The sequence below is a fragment of the Arctopsyche grandis genome, chromosome 8 (genome assembly GCF_051622035.1).
Source record: "Arctopsyche grandis isolate Sample6627 chromosome 8, ASM5162203v2, whole genome shotgun sequence".
Classification (NCBI taxonomy): Eukaryota; Metazoa; Arthropoda; class Insecta; order Trichoptera; family Hydropsychidae; genus Arctopsyche; species Arctopsyche grandis.
Window position 1 is genome coordinate 12,315,506 of NC_135362.1, and position 19,961 is coordinate 12,335,466.

The 19,961-nt window shown below is 33.9% G+C and overlaps 1 protein-coding gene across 1 annotated transcript in view; it reads left to right on the plus strand.

Moving 5' to 3' along the window:
• The first annotated feature begins 4,899 nt into the window (after positions 1-4,899).
• Positions 4,900-19,961, plus strand: part of rdgC (retinal degeneration C) — a 104,777-nt gene continuing 89,715 nt past the window's right edge. Inside the window, exon 1 of the mRNA XM_077436659.1 lies at positions 4,900-5,128. Within this exon, the coding sequence (XP_077292785.1) occupies positions 4,900-5,128 (229 nt within the window). The remainder of the gene's footprint in view (positions 5,129-19,961) is intronic.

The window sequence follows — 19,961 nt, forward strand, 5'->3', positions numbered from 1 at the left end:
CCGTAACCAAAATGCATAAATCTTCTTGAAATTAGATTTAAAAAATGGTGACAAATGAGGGTATGTTGCCAATTTGCTAGGTATCGTTTCCACAATGAAATCAGATAAATTGACAAACTCTGGTAGGAAACGATCAATCTGGAATCACATATGTATATCCAAGATCTGGCCATCAAAACTGGATCAAGGATCTAACCTCTGACATTTCAGTTGTTGCCATTACATGCTCACCACTGAGCGATTTTTGCTGGTTAATTGAAATTAAATGCTAAAGTCACTTACCTTAGTCTCATTAGCGGAATCTGGAAACAACCCTCAAAGCACACAACGCACTAACGGTTTATCACAAAAAGAAAAAATGCAATACATTATATATGTATGTATTTGCATTGTGTATATCAGCAGACATGAAGCTGAAGACACTTACTTAAACTTCAGTAATTTTTTAAAGATTATAACTATCAATCGAACAGCCTCTTTATTCCTTTTTTCGACACTATAATACTATAAAATGATTTTTTCCACTTACCACAATATATTTTTGCAATTGCGTTTTTTTAATCGCATGATAGAAAATCGCCAATACGTTTTGGGCCTAGTGTAGCCTCGATTGAGAGTCACTGATGTAAAACTACATACCTATACATATATAAATATTATTGTATCTATTTTCTAACTAAACACCCTTTTGAGTTACACGTTGGACTACTGGTCGGCATTTTGTTTCCGATTTCTGGAAATATAATTCCGTTCATACAAATAAAATTATTATTCATGAAGCTGTAAATTTATATTTACAAACAGACTGAATGACATAATTTATTACACATTTTGTAAATAAATTTCGGCCAATCTACATAATTATTTTACTGTGTTTAGTTTACGTAAACTCACTGTCCAATTCAGAACTACATGCTGAAACAAAATAACTAGCTATTGGAACTTTTTTAACATCATAATTTGACATGAAATAGTATAAAACTTCAATGACGTAAATGTTAATGAGACTTATTATATTATACGGAAAATTTACTCTAATTATTAGTATTAATTTATGCTTATTTATCAAACGTATATCACGATGGGACATTCGCTAAAGTGTACTCAAAGAGCACTCATTTTCTGTATGGAGGAAATTAAATAAGTTTAGATAAAATTTACGATTGTTTACCGTGTTACCATAATAGTTGACCTAGAAACGAAAATAGTAGTTTCAATATTTCAGAACCAAACATAGTACTGGTACTTTTGACGAAAGGAAAACAAAACCGTATGTAAAATTTGGCGCACTTAGCGTGCTAACATGAAAGCGTACACGTTAGAAAATGCACATAATGAAATTTCATTAAAAAAAATGCCGACGAATGTTCCAGAATTATTTTTATAAGAAAATTGCAATCCAAAAATAAATATGTAGTTATTGAATAGAGCAGCATGGTCTGTGTGACTGCGGTTATTTCTGGTCTGACAGTCGTTATTCGCGTTTTGTTTTCGTATCTAGACCGCATATTAATGCCGTTACGCCTATATTTAAGTCCCAACAGAATGTCGTAATTCTTTTATATATACACTATATGCATGGATGTACATATGTCCATACTTGTTGTAGGTATTTATGGTGTTATCATAGAGAACGAATTTATTTTATACTTAACATTTTGCGATCATTATCTATAGTAAATCTTTTGTCGCTCAAGTATGTTAATACGCCCTAAATGTCAGGTTAACAATGTCGCCTATCATCTTTGTTAAGTCTACTTATTATAATTAGAAATGTGTGAATGAACTTATATATAAGGTCAAGACACTAATTTTGGATTAAAGGTTATTCCCTATGAGAGCTTCAAAAGGTGTTTAGTTCTCTTGCTTAATTCTCAAATTTATTGTGAATTTAATCTAAAGACATCTATCTCTTATTAACTGATTGATTTTGGTATCACATTTGTACTTATCTTTATAGCCAAATTACACAATTACATCCATTTATATCGGTCATTTTTGCCGTGGTTATCTTTTCAATGTGTATAAAAATGTCTTTTCAATACATTAAACGATTCTCATTTGTATAGCTTTATGGATACAGCATTGAAACGATTTTATTTTAAAAATTAATTTGATATCTGTTTAATTGAAACATGAATTTATGCGGATGAAATATAAATTAGATGTAATTCTTGTAGAAATAAACTTCGTAAAACTATCCTAATAGTAATCCCCAAATCTCAATCGAAATAATTCGTTTTCGTAACATCGCCTTCCTTTGCTACCCATAAAGGTAATTGTTTTTTTTTGTAAATATTTAATTACAAGGCTTAGGATTTATTAGTTGTTTCTATCCGTTTAATTAAAACCGATACATTTATTGTACGAAAATGTTTCATTAAACGGTTCGCGAATGTTAAATGGAACTTTTTTTTTCATTAATATCGAAAATATATTATATTCTTTTTTAATCTTCATTTCGTTACTGAGCTGCCACTAACGTTTGGCTCTTTTCATTCGCGAAATTTTATTGGAGAATTCCCAGAGCGTCACATTTCTTTCAATGTATGATAATTTATGCAAATTCAGACTGATATCTAGTAATGTGAGAGACAAGAATTTTCAACGGTAATTCCCAGTTATCAAGATTCTCGTCTGAATATATTCATATTTAGCCATCCCTCTTGAAAGCCGAAACGATTTATTAAATTCTAATATATATAATGCTTGTTGAAAATGTATGTATTTTAATTTTTTCTTTATATTTTGTTTCAGAAACTGCGAAGACTTAATCAACAATATACATACATTGTATGTACTACATCACGTTTTCAAAAAAATAAGGATGCAATATAACGCTAATTGTTCCACGCCTCAGGGTTTCTGACTCATGAAATATATTTTTGTATTGCATATACATACATACATGGTACATGAGCGGTGATTCAATATTTACAATACAAATAAATTACAAAGTATTTACAATAACTCTTAAAGAAAAAATTTATATTCTTCCTTACATATGTATAATGAAATCAATATGAAGAGATTAATTAATTATCAAAAATATGACAAATATTGGAGTGGAAGGTTTGAAATTTCAAATAAGGCTTTCAGAGGCTCGCCTTTGATTAGGCAAACGTGATACTTATGGTAATTGAGGACCCAAACGAGACGAAGAAATTTTGTTTCGAAAAGTTTTCACGAACACGTGCACTGATAAAATTCTCGATAAACTTTCCCAATAATCAAGACAAAGGAGAGCGGTCGAAATCTTAGGATCGTTTAAGTCTCTGAAAGTCTTCAGCGTTCATTCAAGTTCACTCGAAAATAACAAGAAAATTCGTTCAACAATGACGATGCGGGAAGATTATAATGCTTTTAAAAATAAAGTCGTATATATACACATTATCTTAACAATGAAACATCAAATGAGTTGAAATAATGTTTATTAGAACGCTTTTGCAAGAAAATGCCGTTCTTGAACACAAAGCTACTTAAACTAATGCGTACTGAGATACTTACGCTAATGTACATTGAAAAATTTATACCTACACGATAAGATAAATGTTTCGTACTCGGATACTGACAGAATAGCCCATTACGTGAATAAGAATATAATTTAAAATTGTGGAGTAGTGCAATAATATTAATTAAGAAAAGAAATGCTTTTGAGTGATTGACACTTTTCAAGTGTTAAAACAAAACCTTTTATTTAATTCAAGCTTATTGAATCGTGAAAAATGTTAAGGCTCACAATTAGGATGATATGACTTAAGTCGTTAAATTTTATCGTTCTTATATGATGCGATTAATCGCCTTTCTCGTGACTGTAAATCGTCACTGTAAAATGTCTCATGACGCTTTTCCTCAACAGCTCGATAAACTGTCGCCCGAATGAAACTACATAGTAGCAGAGCGAATCAAAATGTCGGAGATCTGTCTCTTTCTTTTATTTCTTCCATGCCAGTAGCACACAACAAGTCATTCAATGACACATATACATACATATGTATATGCATATCTACGGGAGTATAATTATTTCCATATCCTTCCCCTTGCTTTCTTGACTTCCCACTTCGTATACGCATTTGTACGTATCTCATTTTCTATAACAATTATCTTTTTTATTTGATGTAATCTTTTTTTATATTAGTCATTTAGCTTATTTGTAATAAGTATATCATGAAAGAAAGTCTGTCTTTATTTAAAAACATAGCAAAACAATCAACCGAATGCGAAGAGATAACTGACTGACATGTAAATATTTATAGTGACGCAGGTTTTTGAACGTTTGCTTATACAATACTTGAGTCAATTGAAGTGTTAATCAAAATTCGGAAAACGTATCGCAGACGGACGCTTAAATAATTGTTTTCGATCGCTGTTTATTTGGCTCAGTCCCCAAAGATTAACTAAAACATATATACAAGACCGTTGAAACGTTTACTATCGTGATGAATCAAATCGGATAAGAATATTCATTTATAATTTGTCTTCATGCATACTCGATTCTGTGCCTAAAGGAACGCAACTCGTCAAATATTTACATGAAGTTATCTTGGGAATGTGAATAGGAATGTGAGTGAATAGATTATGGTTTTGCATTAAATTTTGCACGGATCCCTTTGAAAGAGTATCGTCAAATAAAACCGAGAAAGCTTACGCGTAATCAATCATTGAAAAATGGAATAAAACTTTTAGATTTTTGGAAATTTGCAGTGAGCTAAATATTTACTCAATATAATTATACATATATTTGTACAGTGCGTTGAACGCGAGTGGTGATTTTGTTTTATATACAAACGTTATAATGAAGGATTGTTAAAGTCAGTGTTGTGTCAATCAGTCGTCAAGATTCCTCGGAAGGTGTTGTCTGGGGGGGCGAAAGGGGCGGCGGCCGGGGGAGCTGGCATCATGGGGTGCGGAGGTTGCGGATGTGTCACTTTGAGAGGGGCTCGTCGATCTCTGTCCCTCGGTGAAGACTCATCATCTTGTCGAAGTTCGGAGTTGGAGCAGGGGGGACGCGGGGGTGTCGTCCGCGGTGTCACCGGGGGCGGAGGCCTACTCGCCCTCCTCAGCCCCCGCAACCTCTTCAGATATTGGCGCAAGGGAGACGAGCTCAGCATGACCAAGGTGGAAAGAAGTGAGTGATTCATACATATCATTTTTAATTTATATGCCATTATAATATTTATGGTTTTATTTTTATTATTTCTACTCTTCTTTATTGTCAATATCAAAATTGCTCAGCTTGTTCATGGCGATGTTTTATGTATTTCCATAGATACATGTTTGTTTTCCTATCAAGTACATACTTACGCATAGCTGCAGATGTACATAATACTAATAATTATATTATAATTCTGTAACCTAGAGATTGGGGAATCGGTGCTCGTGATCTCGTGTTCGCGCCAAAAAAGCTTCGACATATGAACAAGCTGTATACAACAGCCAAGTTGTATACATCGACCAATGGTCTATTATTGTATATGTGGGAAGTACCCGATGGGTATAAATATTATCCGGTTTTGGTCCGTATGTCATTCGGAGCTGATAGGCCGACGGATCAAGAACAATAAACTACTGTGTCTCTCACTCTGATCTCGGAAACTCCACGACAATAAATAACTTTTTCAATATTTAATTATAATAGAATATTCTAATTAATATAAGTTGAAATCAATTTCCACGTTATAATATAATATCGAAATATGTACGTACATACATATAAAACATATACAGCCGTGGAAAAATGTATTAGAGCACTTGTAATCAAAGCTTTTGACCAATAGTACTCGGGTATTTAAAACAGCCACTACCAGCCATTCATCTTAATTATTCCTCTATTTTTAACTACTATTTCTCTTCCTTGAGTTGCTTATTATTAACGTGAGCGGACTTTTAGCCGAACGGACACTTGGTCGATGGACGTAAGGCCGGCGGATGCTTGGCTGAACGGACATTTGGTCGACGAACGTTTGGCCGAATGGACATTTAGCCGATTGTGTATCGAAATTACTCAAGACTCAGTGAAAACAAATACATCATTCTGAAATCACCTCGATCTCATTAAAATTTGATATTTTCAATAAATTTCAACAATTAAAAATTTCATTCGGCCAAATATCCGTCGGCTTAATGTCTGTTCGGCCAAGTATCCGTTTGGACTAATTTCCGTTTGGTCAAATGTCGGCTGACCTAATGTTCGTTCGACTAAGCGTCCGTCAGTTCATTCGGTCAATAGTTTATCAATCATTATTAAACAAAACACGAAACTGTCGTTTTTACACAAATCGGTGTTTAGTGAGTAGTGTTAGTTCGTCGCGTTGCTTTTATCAAAAACACGGAAAAATGCCTAAAACATCAAATCGAGTGAAAGAAACAGGTTTCAGATTATATAAATACATTTTCAAGGGTCGGAAAAGATAAAAAATATTCCAAACAACTTAAATTATCGCGACGTGCGGTCTAAATGACATTAAAAAGGTACAGTGAGATTCGTTCTATAAAAAAATCGAAAAAAAACGGAATGAATAAGTAAGAGATCTTGGAATAATTAAGAATAATTAAGGATACACAGTTTCAAGATCTCATTTTAACGACCGTGTCTTTAAAAATCTCAAAAACGGACCTTCTAAACTAGCTGGAGGAGTGAAAAGCGTACTCTTTCTAAATAAATCTCAATGTTTACATGTGTATTTTATTTAAAAACTATCAATTTCAAATTCATAAAACACATGACATTATAGTTACGTTGGAGCGGAAAGTGCTTTATTAAGTTTACCTATAGATAATAGAATCGACCCGAATGCAAATGTGAAAATGTGTGCTTTACCGTTCGTAGTGAAGGTTTTAAAATTGCCATAATTTGTCAAGCGGTGAAAAAATTTCCGCTCCATTCAAACAATGGACTGGAAAATATCCATGTCAGTCCTCCTCAAACCGATGCCTAAAATACTATTACATTCAAACATCAAAAAGTATATTTCGAATATATCATTTTTATTTTTTTATTTATATCACTAAATACACTTCATTCCACATTATTAGACAATAGCCGACGTATCTTACATATATATTTGGAACCGAAAGCAATTGGGTATTTTTCTGCCTCCTGTATACAAACATACTTTGTAGATGTCTATTTACATACGTGAATTATACATAGATATGTACATTGTATGTAAATGTATGTTTGGAGAATGTTTGTTTCTAGATGGGTGTTCGTCTCCCCGCGGAAATTGAGCGCACCTGACCGTCGTAAAATAGGAAAAATGTCTTCCGGTTAGGGCAGGTATGTTCATTGGAAGCATCAATCATACGATGAATGATGCTTTGTTGCAAGACGACAATGGTCTGGTGGGAGCGGGGATTGTTGTGTAAAAGTTCAACCTGCCACCCTCGTTTCAATCGATCATTGCGAAACTTACGCCCAAATTATGTACAGATTATTCACTTTTGATACTTATAATGTAACGCCCCGTCTTTTCGCGTAGTTTAACCCTCCGCCGACAAACATCAATTTCTTACAAATCGACTCGGATAGATCGACATTTAATGTTTGTGGAAATTTAAGTCAACTTTCGTGTATTTATTTTCATTATTGAGATATATTAGAATTTAAATTACATTATAAATAACATATCAGAACACATATTTAGATGTGTTCTGACCAAAACCGATGTTTCTTCCGTCTCGTTATTTTTTTTATTAAATTTATTTGTTTTGTGTATGAAATTCATACATATGTATGTATATGCAGGCGCAGGTCGTGCATAGAAACTGCGGCGCTGCAGCACCCCCGGAAAAATTACAAAAAAATCACATTTGTATACATTTACAACTTGTGAATATAATTTTAATAAGAATGATTAGATATTTGACATAGTCATTATTAATGAGTATGTCAAATATATCTAAATACAAGTTGTAAATGCGATATTTTTGTAATTTTTCTGGGGGTGCTGCAGCGCCGCAGTTCCTATGCACGAGCCGCACCTGCATATACATATGTATATATGTACATACATACATTTTTTTTTTAATTCCTGTAGTGTGAGTTTTTATCTCTGTGAGGGACAGTACATATAAGTTAATTATAAATTTTAGAGCTAAGTAATTAAGATGTATTTTTAAATTAGCTTGATAGCTAAGATAATATATACATAAATAAAATATTTTTTAATATTTTGACGTTGATCTCACTAAAATGGTTCAAGTTCGAGTTGAAGTTTGGAGTAGGAATCGGAGTCAGAGTCGCTAAATTCTGAACCGACTCTAAAGCCCTGGTTCTTACCATAAGTCTTCCGTATGTTTCTAGCCTAATACTTACCACTTTTTAAGCCGTGTCAAAATTTGGATCAAATGTCAGAAGATGGTCGATTTATACGTACATATCAGTGGCGTGCGGTAGAAATTTCTCTGTTTCTGTCGCAAAACTTTATTTACATTTGCGCGAGTAGGATACAAGAGGATGCTGTGACGTCATACCGAATCCTCTTGTATCCTGCTCACACACATGTAAGTAAGGCTGTGCGACGAAAACAGCAAGGATTTCACCGCACGCCACTGGTACATATGTGTGTATACTATATATAAAAACGGACTGTCGCTAAATATATTTGTATATTTGTATATTTGTATATTTGTATATTTGTATATTTGTATATTTGTATATTTGTATATTTGTATATTTGTATATTTGTATGTGACGGACGATCAACCATCAACCAGTATGGGGAACAAAATTTTTTTTTTTCATATTTTTCATTTTTTTCATATTTTTCATTTTTTTCATTTTTTCAGTTTTTTCATTTTTTTCATTTTTTCAGTTTTTTCATTTTTTTCAGTTTTTCAGTTTTTTCATTTTTTTCATTTTTTTCATTTTTTTCATTTTTTCAGTTTTTTCATTTTTTCAGTTTTTTCATTTTTTTTATTTTTTCAGTTTTTTCATTTTTTTCATTTTTTTCATTTTTTCAGTTTTTTCATTTTTTTCATTTTTTCAGTTTTTTCATTTTTTTCATTTTTTCATTTTTTTCATTTTTTTCATTTTTTCAGTTTTTTCATTTTTTTCATTTTTTCAGTTTTTTCATTTTTTTCATTTTTTCAGTTTTTTCATTTTTTTCATTTTTTCAGTTTTTTCATTTTTTTCATTTTTTCAGTTTTTTCATTTTTTTCATTTTTTCAGTTTTTTCATTTTTTTCATTTTTTCAGTTTTTTTATTTTTTTCATTTTTTCAGTTTTTTCATTTTTTTCATTTTTTCAGTTTTTTCATTTTTTTCATTTTTTCAGTTTTTTCATTTTTTTCATTTTTTCAGTTTTTTCATTTTTTTCATTTTTGCATCGGGGCGCTGGGGGCGAAGCCCTCGGGATGCCGAAGGCATCGGGGGCGCTGGGGGCGAAGCCCCCAGGGTGCCGAAGGCATCCGGGGTGCTGGGGGCGCCGGAGGCGTCGGCGGCGCTGGGGGCGAAGCCCCCGGGGTGCCGAAGGCATCGGGGGCGCTGGGGGCGCCGGAGGCGTCGGCGGCGCTGGGGGCGAAGCCCCCGGGGTGCCGAAGGCATCGGGGCGCTGGGGGCGAAGCCCCCGGGGTGCCGAAGGCATCGGGGACGCTGGGGGCGAAGCCCCCGGGGTGCCGAAGGCATCGGGGGGGCTGGGGGCGCCGGAGGCGTCGGCGGCGCTGGGGGCGAAGCCCCCGGGGTGCCGAAGGCATCGGGGGTGCTGGGGGCGCCGGAGGCGTCGGCGGCGCTGGGGGCGAAGCCCCCGGGGTGCCGAAGGCGTCGGGGGCGCCGGAGGCGCCGGCGGCGCTGGGGCCGAAGGCCCCGGAGCGACGGAGGCATCGGGGGCAAAGGCGTCAGGAGGTCGGCGATGCACAAAACGTAGTTCGTAATTCGTAATCACTTCGTAATTCGTGCATCAATTTCTTTCCGAAACCAGTCGATTCAATATCTTTAACTTTATTTTTATTCGAGTTTCAATTCCTTTTCGAAACCACCCGTTGAAATCAACGGGTCCAACACTAGTATTAAATAAAATCATTCTAATCTTACCAAAACTTAATTATATGTATATAAATAAATAGTCGATAAAAAAGGTATGGTTATAAAAACAGGTTTTGATCTGATTTTTTAATGATTCCGATAACTGGCGAGATTTGGATTGTTATAAGAATTGTAATAGATATATTTTTATTGATAAAATTTTTCTCATTTTATGTAATAAAATTTGTTGTTGAAAAAGTTACTTTCAATCAAAAAAAACAAATACTTTCCTCCGTGTTCTTTGAAAGACAGCACATATGTAATTATTTATTAATATATATACATAATTATTTATTAAATTCAGATACATTAATGTTTCTTGAAAAGTTAAAACATCGCTCGAATCTAAGTACGCCAATTCGAGTTAAAACACGTGGTTGAATTATGTATGTACATATATATTATATATAATATAATTTTGTACGTACATACATACATATTTATACATCGTACGTCTGCTTTGTTCGAAGAAAGGCGATGGATTGGCTATGCCGAATTTTCTATTTATTGTTTCGTTTTTCGCATACAATAGATACTTTCCTCTCTCGACAAAAGAAAAGCCTACCGTTCGCAGTCCATTATTTTCTTTCGGGTAGTCAAATTTACTTTGTCATCGACTGGGTGAAAATTGAACGAAAGTGTTGGCCGATACTTTCAAAAAAGAAAAGCCGTCTGTAATATAATATGCTTACATCGGCCAGGTAATGGTTACTCAGGGGACTCCATTAATTCAACCCCTTCACTATAAATAATGTACTTTGGATGCTAACCCACGCACAATATAGCCCCCATCGATCCCAGACACATTGTCCTGACACCGTGCGATGAGTCGATATGCCGTTGTGCGATTAAAAGCCTCGCCATTGTGTTTCGCAACAGTTAACAGACAGATGCCGAAAAATATAACAATGTTGCACCAATTTTTGGAAAAAGAAAAGTTTATTTTGAATTTACTCGACTTCGCCTGTCGGTTTGGGGTTGATATTAGTGGAACAGTTCGCGTAGACGCCCTTTATTGCGCTTCGCAAATGTCAATTTGCTTACCATTTACATGCATAAACCACACATTAACCTAATGCCCTAAAATGGTAGGGTTACTTGCGACTTTATGGCTGTTTAAAGTTTACCAGTTACCGTCAACGGGTTCACAGTTTCCACATTCACACTATTCAAATGACGTAAACGGCAATAAAAGCGTCGTCAAATGTAGTTTAAGAACTGTCTATTGCTAAAAATTCCCTTTGAACATTTAGAGGCTGAAAGTTTTCAATATAACTTGATATTCAGAGCCCCAATACCTGATTCCTCTAGAAGAGCCTACTTTGCATCGTCTCTCGAACTAGCACATTCAATCTGCTTTCATTTTCTCTCGAGATTGAGATGTTTCAAAGAAGTGAGCTAATAGTAAAATTTCATTTTTAATAGTATCTCTACTCGCTACATATGTATGTAAATCCCATGTCATTTTTTTTCCTTTCCACTCACGATCAGATTTTTACTTTATCTATGAACGTAGTAACAATAGATGAAGTTTTGTGATCATGCGAAAATTCGAACTCGAGATTTTGACTGATTCGAACTCAGAATCGATCACTGATCACGTTTTCATGATCTAGAAACAATGTGTGTGTGTGTGTCTGTGTGTGTGTGTGTATTTTGGGGATATTTTTAACACCGCTAGTCCTATCGAAATGAAACTTAGTATCGGTTAATGAAATTCTTATCGACACGTCGTAATTTTTTTATTTGATAATATTATTTCGTTTGTACTGTAAGCTTGGCTCTTTTTCTGAACCCTGCAGGATCTCAAATCAATACTTGCTTCTCTTACATAATCCATCTGACATCAGTACGTTGTTAGACAATTGCCTTTTTAATTCTACAAAAAATAATGTATCCAACACGATAATAATATCGAGAAACCTTGATTTTAGGATTAATGTAATATTTTTTTAACGTGTGTATCTACGCAAATACGTATATAAAACTATATATGTATACATATGTATACAATATGACCAAACCGTACGAGAAAAAGCTTTCAGTTCATGTTCAATTATTTTCGCGTTTAACGTCTATCACAGTTCTCATTTATCGAAGAAAAGAGAAGCTTTTTGCGGATAGTGATCGACTCGATAAGTAACCGCATTTATACGAAAACATATATTAAAACAGTATACATTTATATTTTAAATGTATTAAGAATATGTATATTTGTATTTATGTGGGAATATAATCTATTTCAAGAGTTGCTTCCTCATCGAGAGAATTGTATAAAGTCTCTCGGATATGAGTAGAATAAATACATTACTTGAATATATGATACACTCGTAGTGCCAAGTTTCAGTCCGTAACCCTCTGAATTAGGTTATAAACCCTTTCAACGGCAATGAGAATACTGCTAGAAAGTCTTGGAAAAAAATCAAATAAAATTTTGACGGTTTTCTACCTTACAGTGCAATTTATTTATGTCAAATAAATTGTCTATTTAGATATATCTAATGATGTAAAATAATCCTTTAAGACATTTCCATCTAGGTAGTATTGAATTACAACAACATCTCAAGTTTAGTTTTGCAGATTTTCGTCAAAATGGTTAGTATTTGTTACGCATTGTGATAAAATATGTATCAAATTCAGAGGCACTGGCCTGTGCGTATTATGATTTAAATAATTAATGTAGCTTTTGTGGTAGTAGAGTGACGTCGATACAAATTTACATAGCTATGATTATATTTCACGCATTGTGTAATATTCCAATCGATACAATGTTTTTATTGTATTATTATTAATATTTAATTTGATAATCAAATATAAAATACAGTTTAATTTCTTACGGAGGAAAATATTACATATACATTATTTAATATTGTATTTTTCGAAGAATGTACGAGCAAAGCGAAAGTCGACTGTCTCCGGAAAAAAACTCCATAGCCGGGTGATTTATGGTGGTAGTAAAATCGCATCTCGTAAAATCACGCAGGCCTTATCTAAAGCCTGGGAAAATGGATAGTTCAGCGTGTATCTAAAGGTCAACGAGATAAGATATTTAAAAAAAAACATAACAGATTGACGAGTGAAGAAAAATTCGTCTGCGATCAATCAACTCATCGAGATTGTTTTCGCAATGTTTTATATAAATTTTAAATTTTTACCAGTTTACCTAACTTTACGCTTGCATACTACAAATGTACTAGTTCCTTGAAACTTTAATTAGCATACTATTGGATAACTTTTAAATGAGAATTCAAAGTTTCAGAAATTAGTTCCGAAAGTAATACTACGCCGTACACAAATCTATTAGCCTAATTATTCGGTTAGTTTCAAGCTTAAGATACGGTTTTGAAGGCCGATGAAATTTATTAGCTGCAATCTAAATGGGCTGCTGGATGCTGTAATCAAATTTCGCTGCGTAGAAATTTCAATATTGATTAAATTTGAATGCAATGTACATTTTTTTAATCTCAAAATTATTAATAGCATAGGTCTGTATAAAAAAATCTGCAGTATTATTGTTAATTCTACGAACCTTTTACCGGGCTATAAGTTTCAAACTGGATTAATCTCCTTCGAATGTTTTTGATCTCATTTGTGCAATGTGGATATAGTCGGTATGGATTTTCTATTTTTTTAGCTCATTATTTTGAAGTTCAGGTCGTTTGCTTTGTACACGTTTGAACGAGCATTAATTCAATTACTATGTCCTCAAGCGCCATTAAACTAAGCGAAAAAATTGCAAACGAGGCGTCGAAATCGCCCTCGAGAGCTTTTTCGTCATCCTTCGCCTCTGAAGGCTTTTTACCACGATCGGGTGCAGAATTTTCGCTGGATCGCAGTTAGTTAGAGGTTGAAAAACTCGTATAAAGGAACTAAGTGTCAACAACGGTTAAATGGGTCAATTCGATTTACTGCGTTGTCTCTGCAATCGTTTCGCCATCGCGACGAGAGCTTTTAAGTTTTAAAAGCTCTCGCGCTGAGAATAACGGAGCTCTTCCAATAATGTTCTCTAATAATTTAATTTAGCCCTCTACATTTTTCTTCAAAAATACAATATCGGCACACTCAGCATAATGTGATTCGAATATTAAAAGCTTTTCCGATCCGATGAGAGGTATATATGAGCAGTTATATTTGATAGTGGCACAATTACACTCTTCTTCATTTCGAGAAATATTTCGCAAAACGTTAAATATAATGTTTCGCGTTTAGCAATATTTAAAAATAATGCTGTCTTTAATGTGCTTCCTCTGCTTTTCCGAGATTCTGGACATATCGAATTAAAACAAGTGATAATAATTTGAAATAGTAAACAGAAATAGTGTTTTTGCAACTGAAAATTGGATTTTCAAATATAACGGCTCATGTGTTACAATTGAAGTGTATCCTCCAGTTGTTATTTATTTTTATTTTTTTATTTATTTTTTACATATATACAAGGAAGGCCTTTCGGGTTACCCCAATGCGCCTTCCTGGCCAATTACAAACATTGCAGCATTTCTTTATTATACAAGTCGCTGAATTACGAGACACTGAAAAACTCGAAAATTAACGAGAAATCTATGAATTGTACATACATTTTATTGATATTTACATTAATCAATCTCAAATAGTTGTGACATAGTAGATAGTAAGGATATTTAGCCAATTTTACCAGGAACCGTTTCAACAATGAAATCAGAGAAAATTGGCAAACTCTGATAGGAAATTTTGACTAGTTGAAATATACTCCAACTAACCTGGTACTAACTACCGTTATAGTTGAAGTGTATTTTCAATTGTAACATATTCCCTCAAACCCACGTAAGTTGATTCATATGGCGAATTTCATTCTAACTGGTCAAAATATATTACAACTGAAAATACAGCTCACCTATAAGTTGGTTCACACATTCATAATACCGAGCAAATTTAACCGCATTATTGAATTCTAAAGCATTTGTAACAGCATCAGAGCAGTCAAAACTCAATTGTTATATTACAATTGGTGCTTATTGTTGAAAGTGTGTTTGCGCTTGTAGATATTTATTTATTTATTTATAGTATACATACATATGTAGGTTGTACATATATAAGTATATCTACAACTAGTTGATTTGAATTCGAATATGATTGACCTAAAACGCCAGTTGGAATATATTACATGTGAAAATACGCTTCAACTGTAACAAATACATTTACATGTCTCCATGGCCGGATCCAGGGTGAAACGACGCGACACGATGCGACGCGACGCAACGGCTTCCTATTGTGTCACTTTTTCGAATAGAGTTGGTCTTGCACTTGGCAAACATGTCTAATCAAGCCTATGCCCAAAAGAAGGTCGACCTAAAACCACGATAGTTCACTCCAGTTGATTGCATTTCAATTGTAAATTCTTTTAAATTTTATTTTCTATTGATAGTTTATCCGTTTGATATTTCATTGGGTAGTTTTGTAATGGAATTAATACGTGATTATAAAATTTTAAAACATCTAACTTTTGCACTAAATTGTTATCAAACGGCATAATTTTTCTGTCTGTATTTTTCTCATTGTTCTTTTATGTATGTATATGGTTTATAACATACATGTTTCAAAAAAATTACGATTGTTTCTGTGACAATCCCTTGAGCTAAAATTTACTTTTTTATGTCTGTTGAACAATTGTAAGCCATTTGTTACGACGAAATTTCCTGCAAAACTTGTCTTACAAATATCGCAATTTCATTCAACACATTTTACAAACACGCATACATATTATACATATGTAGGTACTCGGTCTCCGTGACGAGACAGAATTAAAGAAAACGCAAATATCGGAAGGCAAAGATCGAAAATCGAAAGATCAAAAAAAAAAAAAAATAGGCCATGGTAAACGGTACATACTCACATACATACTCACTTAATTTGCGCGAGCAGGATACAACAGGAACAAGAGGGACAGGCTTTCCCTCCCGTATTATTGTGCGCGCGCAGAATACGGGAGGAAAAGCATGTTCCTCTTGTTTCTGTTGAATCTTGCTCGCGCAAATTAAGTGAGTATGTACCGTTTACCATGCACCATTTTTTTGATCTTTCGACTTAAGATCTTTCGATTTTCGATCTTTGCATTCTGATATTTGCGTTTTCTGTAATTTAACATTCTGTCAAATCACGGAGACCGGTATTATACATTTTCGATTTTCGATCTTTGTCTTCCGATATTTGTGTTTTCTGTAATTTAACATTCTGTCTCGTCACGTAGACCCATATCAATATTCCTATTCATCTCAAAATGTAAATATTTCACTAATATACGATATAATATATGATGATCACTGATATTAAACCGCCAAATGGCATGTTTAGAACTGTTATATTATATATGTTGATTAAAATTTGCCCAAAGGTATTTATATGCGTGTTGGCGTTTTGTCGTGTTTATTATCTTATATTAATATTATATTTTATTATAAATCCTGTTATTATGATTTTTTTGGGTGATTTATATGGTTTTGAAAATTGTATGTGTTTCACAGACATGTGTACTAATTTTTTTGATACTGATTATTCACGATTAAGCCAATACTAGGAAGTAATCAAATCGAAAGCATTTTAATCGGATATACGTACATACATAATACCACTAACGTAATTAGATTGAGTTTTCATGTCATCCGGTTTGTATATTCTTTCAGCCTCGCATTTAATTCCGATGAAAATTTAATTTCGTAATATTACTTATCCATTTGCAATTTCTTTTTATATTTTTCAATTATTAACATGGCTGCTTTTATGTGTAATGGATATAACTTTTTTGCCTTCTTTATGAATAACTTTCGTGTATGGAATTGCGTGTTTCGCGAGTCCTTTTACAACTTTCTCGAGCGTCAAAATTCAATAATTCGAAACAGGCAATTACATATATAGTCGACGCTTAAGCACATGACTTTCAGCCATTATTGAGATACGTATCGCGTGGAAAACGGGGAAGACTTTACGGGAAAAGTTTCGACGTTTAGTACGAATGGCATTATAAACCTTAATTGAATTTCGGTTCAAACAACAATTTAATATTTTTTTCATAAGAGGAAGGAAGGAAAAACGGTATGCTCTTGCTAATGAACGACAGCGTTCTTGTACCTTTTGAGTGTAATTCAATTTCAACTTTTTCCCCAAATGTTATGATAATAATTGGAAAAGTATTTCAATAATCTTTCAAGTTTAAGATCTTATATAGCAAATTCTGAATTCGTTGAACTGTATAACCGTGTATATGTAGATTTTACATCGGACTGTGTTAGTGCTTATTTGAAATAAAATGTACTCAAAGAAGCAAGGGAGATGTATCCTTGGAATAACAAAATACTAAAAGAGAAACACACGGATATAAAGCATGATTAAACACTGAGTATAATAGAGCGACTGAAAGAAAACAACTGTAAGTAGTAGAACATGTATTTATGTAGCTTATTTGGTAAATGGATGGGAAATGGACAAAAATATGCTCGAATCTAATAGTATGTACAAATGTACATATGTAGGTATTTGTAGGTAGAAAAATCAAGTACGACTGAATTGATTTTGGGTGAGTTAATTAATTAAAATGTTTATAAAAGATTTATTTCATAGTGAAAATAGTGAAAATTTTGAATAGTGAAAAGTCATACATATTTTATTTTATTTTTATAGCATACTTCTTTTATTTTATTTTTATAGCATCATATGTGCCATGACAGGAATTACCCCAGGGCGACACATATAGTTTATTTCTGTACATAGGCACTAACAGTTTTTTTCAAACATAACAGTACAAAGATTACATACTATGTAATAACGACATCTGTAATAAAAATTTTTTTGATACAGAAAATTCGGGATGTTAATAAATCGAATTTGCGAGAAACTGATGAAAAGGATACTGATTAATTAGATTCGTAACGACACATAAGTTAAAGAAATCTGAAAACTCTAACAGGAGATGATCGATCGGTGTTTTAATAACCATAAGATCTCGCCAGCAGCTTATTTGGCTGGGCTTTGAACCTACAACCTCTCTACTGGTATGCAAAAGCTCTACCAGCGCACTACGCTGTAGCTAACAATTAACAATAATAAAAAATAAAATCTGTTATCAAAATTATTTTGTTATATTTCGAAAACTTAGGCATTAGGCTAGAAAAATTCATATCCTGTTCCATAACCATATGCTGTTTTTTACAAGGTTTTTATTAGCCTTTTATTCTACGTAAACAATTTTCGAATAATCCAGATTTACTACATAAACTTGTTTCCAAACTGCAATGCATTACACGTATAATATAATATATGAACACAGGGATAAGTTTAACGATTCGCAAGTAATGCAGCAACAATCTCGGTCCAATCTCTCCAGGAAACTCTTAATCCTCCTACGTGACGATGCACTTATCCCTCGTGATTTTCCATCCCGTCACACACACACACATTCCTTCCAGAGTTTTGGTTCTATCTACCCTTTGTGTCGTCTTCCCGTATCGTCCTTTCCGTAATCTCTCGTTCTTTATGCATCTGCGCTGACGTTTCCCGCATCCTGCCTGCCCGATTTCCACACGAGAAAATTCGCAGAGTGCACCCGACAATAAAACCTCGCGCCAAGACAACAAATCGCTCTTAAAAACACGTGCAACATTTAACAAGATGTATGCGGTGAAATATTTAGACGTCTGAAAGCTCTTGCGTTTCTTTGTTTTTCGCCTCGTCAAAAGTTCAGATGCTTTAATGAATGTACTAAATGCCCTTATTGGTGCAACGGGCTTTTTGGGTTATTTGGATATGCTCTCGGAATCCAATTGCGATAGCAAAAATTTAGGCTCGCGTGAACTCGGAGATTTTATTACCAATTTGCGGAACAAAAACAAAACGATTCGCATTACCTTTTTGTTCGTTCGGAATGCGGTCGAATAAAATACAAAAAAAATATGGATCGTTCGTCCTTTTGTGTGAGGTGGGAGTTTTGTTTTTTTTTTTTTTTTTTGTGTGATAAATGTGCGAAATTATTTATACAATCCGAACAAAAAGCACCAGAACACGGGTCATGTTAATCACGCTAAAGGTCAACCGATTCATAAATAAAATCGCCTCATTCGTGACAGTTTTTCCATTAGGGAAGTCCCAAGCGACGCGCGCTCTTCATTATGTGATATTGAAATAATTCTCGGAAGAGATTGTCTATTATTCTTAGTTAACCTTTGGGGAAGTGTGCCGCACGTTGGTGATCTGAAAGTGCGTGCGATGAAACTTTCGATATTTTTCCCTTACGAGGAACACGCGCCGGCTAAAGGTTAACTCGTATATATTTTTACGAGGCCGAAATACAACTTTTATTAGAGTCGTTACCGCCAAATAATAAAACGTGCATTTTCGAATTGTAGTCGCAAATGATGACTATCCGGATAAAAGTCGCGCTTTTCAAACATTTTCCGTGTGCTTTGGTGTCGAAAGCGAACTATAATGTATATGTGTGTACTATAATCGTTTTGAAGGTTTTGATGAAATGTTTTATATACTATCAACGTGATGCTATTAATATACATGTACACCTATAGTGCTTTTCTATAAATATTTGTAAACGATGCTTTGGAATTTATTTTATTTATATTCCTATGATATAACTTTGGTTTGGTTTAATGTCAGTGGTCATACATAGTGTTCAATGTTTTATTTGATTATTTACAAGAAAACATCTATCAAACCACTAAACAAAAACATATTTGACGTTCGAAAAATAAAACGTAAATAGTTTCACATCCCTAGCAACGGATGACAGGGCTGAGATATGGTGCGAACCCTGAGGGTTAGACTATACCAATATAGTGGTTCTTAAACGGTGTTTCGCTAAACTGTGATGTTTTGTTATCTTGCTACAAATTTTTCGATAAGTTAAGTTAAGATAAAAAATATATTTTAAATTCTTTACAGAAGAAAAAAAGTTTATGATAT